Genomic DNA, 4,358 nt, shown 5'->3' on the forward strand with positions numbered 1-4,358 from the left:
ATCACTATTTTTTATTTTGAAATGATTTCATGTTTTAATTCTATTATATTATAAATCCTTCAAAACTTTGAAAGTTTAATCAGATAAAAAAATCAATAAGAGACTGAATTTATATATTTTTTAAAATGAATAGACTTGACTAGCTAAAAAAATAGAGAGACAAAAATATGTAGATTATGAAATAATAAGAAGAGTATATAATTTTATCGAAAAAGATATGCATATTACATTCAAGTTTAAAATATAAAATGGATAAATGAAGAAAGACAAAAGTGCCTTAGTTGCATTTTCTAAAAGAGCATTAAACATTCGGAGAACTGAAAATCTTATTGCAAATTGTTTCGAAGGCATGAAATTAAAAGGGCAAGATTAAGAGCATGCAAATATTAAAGAACTCTCGTTGTTTATCCGTTGATATTTTTGAAATTGCATTTCTCTGTTTCGAAAATTGTTTCACTCAATTGGGGTTTCATGAGATTGGAAATTCGTCCAATTAAGTATTCTCAAATAAACAAATATATACTAAGTGCCAGTTTAGTTAACTTCAAAACTTAATTTTTGCATCATGGTCATGTTTCAATATAAAATCTCTTCTTAACATTAATTTGATAAATGTTTAAAATTACTACCTTCTAACTTAATATAAACAAATTCTGCATAAAAAATGAGGAAGGAAAGTTTAAACAATGAGAAATATTGTTTTGAACAACATTTCTTAGACATCATAGAGACCTTTTAGCTTGGTAATGTGATATGGATAAAAAATTGAACAAGTATAATCTATCTCTATATAATTTATGAATCTTAATTTTTAAAATAGGAGTGATTTTAAGAGTTTTCTTATTATATCATGTAACTTTTCATTCATTGAGTATTAGTTTTTTCTAATTTCAATCTTAATTTAAATTTATATTTAAAATATTTTATTATTTTTCATTTTTGGAATTCTATCATTTTAATTCAATCTTATTTAATATAATAGAATATTGATTATTGATAATTTAACTATTTATTTTTAAAAATTATAAAACTTATTAAATTTAGAAAATTTATATATTTTTTAACTTTTGTTTAATTTTTAGAAAAATTTAATAATACCGATACATTATTAATAAATATAAAAATACAATGTTGTTGATTAAAATTGCTATTCAAACAACAGAACTTTGAACACCACACGTTGCTTAATGATGAACCTTAGTTCTGGCCGACGCTATAAAATATTAAGAATGAACCTCTTAAGTAAATATCTGAAAAAAACCTCTGAATCACAAAGACAACGTCCATTTCCATGTGTTAACACGAGCTTTTTAGACAATGTTGATTCTGTTCTTTAAATGATGTTATTATTGTTTTGTTTATTAATTAAAAAATTATTTTAATAAAATATTTATATTTACTATTATAACAAATTATGAAAAAAAATTAATATATAGACAGCAACATCAATACTTAAAAAATTAACATAAATTTATTGAAAACTCAAAAATTACAAGAGAAAAACGTTGATTTATAATGAGAAAGAATAAAATTTAAATAAATTTTATAATTTTTAATGAATTTTTTATTGTTACTCTTCTTGTCTTATCATTTTGAGTGTGATCAATAAATCTAAACATTCAGTCACGTTCGCTGCTATAAATACGCAACACAGACTCTCTCTGAGTGCACCACATCTTGTCAAAGCAAAAGCCATGGCAACCACCATCTTCCAAACCAAAAACTCACTCTCTATGGTTCTCCCCATCTTCCTCTTACTGTTGAGCAAGGCATACTCAGAAGAAATCACCTCTTTCTCCTTCACCAAATTCGAACCCAAGCAACCCAACCTAAGGTTCCAAGGCGACGCCGTAGTGAACCCAGAAGGAAAGTTACAACTGACCAAAGTGGACGAAAACAGCATCCCAAAACAGGACTCTCTCGGCCGCGTCCTCTACACTGCCCCTATCCACCTTTGGGACAAACGCACAGGCAACGTGGCAAGCATCGTCACTTCCTTCTCCGTAGTCATCAAAGCACAAGAAAAAACCACCACCGCCGAAGGCCTTGCCTTTTTTCTGGCAGCACCCAACACGCAACCTGGAAAGGGTGGAGGACTGCTTGGTCTTTTCAACAGCGACGGCTACAACAGGTCCAACCAGGTTGTCGCTGTTGAGTTCGACACTTACTCTAATGACTGGGATCCCAAAACACGACACATTGGAATCGATGTCAACAACATTAAGTCCGTCAAAACAGCGTCGTGGGGTCTGGCCAATGGTCAAGTGGCTGAAATCCTCATTACCTATAATCCTTCCACCAAGCTCTTGGTTGCATCGTTGATTCATCCTTCGCGTAGGACCAGTTACATCGTGTCGGAGATTGTGGACTTGCCCAATGCTCTTCCTGAGTGGGTCAGAGTTGGGTTCACTGCCACCACTGGGTTTGATGACGGTTACGCTGAAACGCATGACGTGCTTTCTTGGTCTTTTGTTTCCAAGTTGCCTGATGGTAGCAGTGATGCTTTGGTGAATGATGCCGATCTTGCCAGCCATGTGTTGCATGGTTCCGTTTAATTTGAAAGGTGACGGAAGAAGAGTAGAATAATAAGACCTGTAACAATGGTTATTATGGTGTTGTAGAAACGGTCCTGGCGCAGCGCGCCTTTCAAGTCTTGTAGTCACTTTTTAATTTTAATGACTTTCTGTCCTAACTTTATCTATCATGGGAACAAGTTAATATTTCCCTTCAGAATTTGCTTCAATCACATGAATAAGATAAAAATTAACATCTAAAATTGAAGGAAAAAAAAATCAGTCTTTGCCTAACTAATAGAACAAAAATTAACACTTTATAAATACTGAATACTGTTCAAGACTTTGACTATAACATTGATAGAAATTTTTAGAATAGTTTAAAAAAAATATTAAAAATAATTTAAGAAAATCTATTTTTGTACTTTTTAGTTGCAAGAGAAATCATAATTTTAAAATATTATAAATATTATTATAATGTTAAATCATCCAAACATAATGTAAGGAATAAATAAGTATGATATTAAAGTGTAAAAAAAAGAGGTTAACAAATTATCAAATCTCTATTTTGAGGATTTTATTTAAATTTTTTTTACTATCATTTTTAATTATTTAACTAATATATTTTAACAATTTTACTTATCACTTACATAAAAAATTCATCTATATCATTAGAGTTACATTCAATCATCTATTAAACATACAAATATTATCATACCATTTTAAAAAATAATAATAAACCCTTTCCAAAAAAAAAAAAAAAATCTTGTGACTAATATTACTCAACCATCATCTCTTTCAGTCTCCATTTTTAATGATAAAAACTATAACTTTTTAGAACAAAAAAATAAAAACATATTTCTTCTACTAAGATTTATGGGATATTGTAAAATAAGTTAAACCAATAGACATTTCATCCCTTAATGAAAAGAATTGAAAGAAAATAGGTAAAAAACTTTGAAGACCTTGTTTATGCTACAATAAACTTGTGATTGACATAATTTTTTCAAAAATAATTGTTGCTAGTACAACTAAAGAAGTATGGACTACACTACAAGAGAAATTTGAAAGAAGCAAAAAAGTACATATTATAAAACTCCAAACTCCATAATATGAGTTTGAATTATTAAAAATGAAAGAGTCTAAGATAGTAAAAGATTATTATTTTAAAATAAAAGAAATAGTTAATCAAATGAGAGCTTATAAAAAAATATTGTTGATAAGAAAATTGTTGAAAAATTACTAATGATTGTCTCTCGTAAATATAATTTAATTGTAACAATTATTGAGCAAATAAAATATTTATCTACTCTATTAATGACAGAGCTAGTAAGGTCTTTTTGAAGTTTATGAGAAAAGATTAAAAAGGCATGATGAGGACTCAGTTAAAAATGTTTCTCAATCAAAGCTCAAATTACGATATTAGAATAAAGGGGAATGAAGAAAAAAGAATAATGGAGAAACTAATAGAAACAAAATGAATTCTAAAATTTCTCTAAAAATAATCAAAATAAATATTCTTCATATGACGTTTGTAAGAGGATAAATTATGCTAAAAAAGAATGTTGGTATCGTAGAAAATTATAATGTCAATTTTTATTGAAGAGTGTGATCAAGCTAATTTGTTGAAGAGTATGATAAAAAAACAACAATATTTTTATTTTATCTAAAATTCTAGCAATGAAACAAGTGAAAATATTTACTTGGATAGTGGTTGTAGCAATCGCTTAACTAAAGATGTAAGCATCTTCAAGGATATCAAAATATAGCAAAGTGAAAGTTCAAATAAGGAACAATACTGTTGTTGATTCAAAAGGTAAAGACACTGTTATGATGGAAACAAAG

The 4,358-nt window shown here is 28.5% G+C and overlaps 1 protein-coding gene across 1 annotated transcript; it reads left to right on the forward strand.

Annotated features, from left to right (window-relative positions):
- Positions 1–1,657: 1,657 nt before the first annotated feature.
- On the forward strand, positions 1,658–2,693 carry LOC113871314 (seed lectin subunit I-like). The gene has a single exon (XM_027508348.1). It carries the CDS (start codon positions 1,695–1,697, stop codon positions 2,553–2,555), a length of 861 nt encoding a protein of 286 aa, XP_027364149.1. The 5' UTR covers positions 1,658–1,694; the 3' UTR covers positions 2,556–2,693.
- Positions 2,694–4,358: the final 1,665 nt, after the last annotated feature.

This window comes from Abrus precatorius, unplaced genomic scaffold, assembly GCF_003935025.1.
Source record: "Abrus precatorius isolate BTA unplaced genomic scaffold, Abrus_2018 Scaffold7, whole genome shotgun sequence".
NCBI lineage: Eukaryota > Viridiplantae > Streptophyta > Magnoliopsida > Fabales > Fabaceae > Abrus > Abrus precatorius.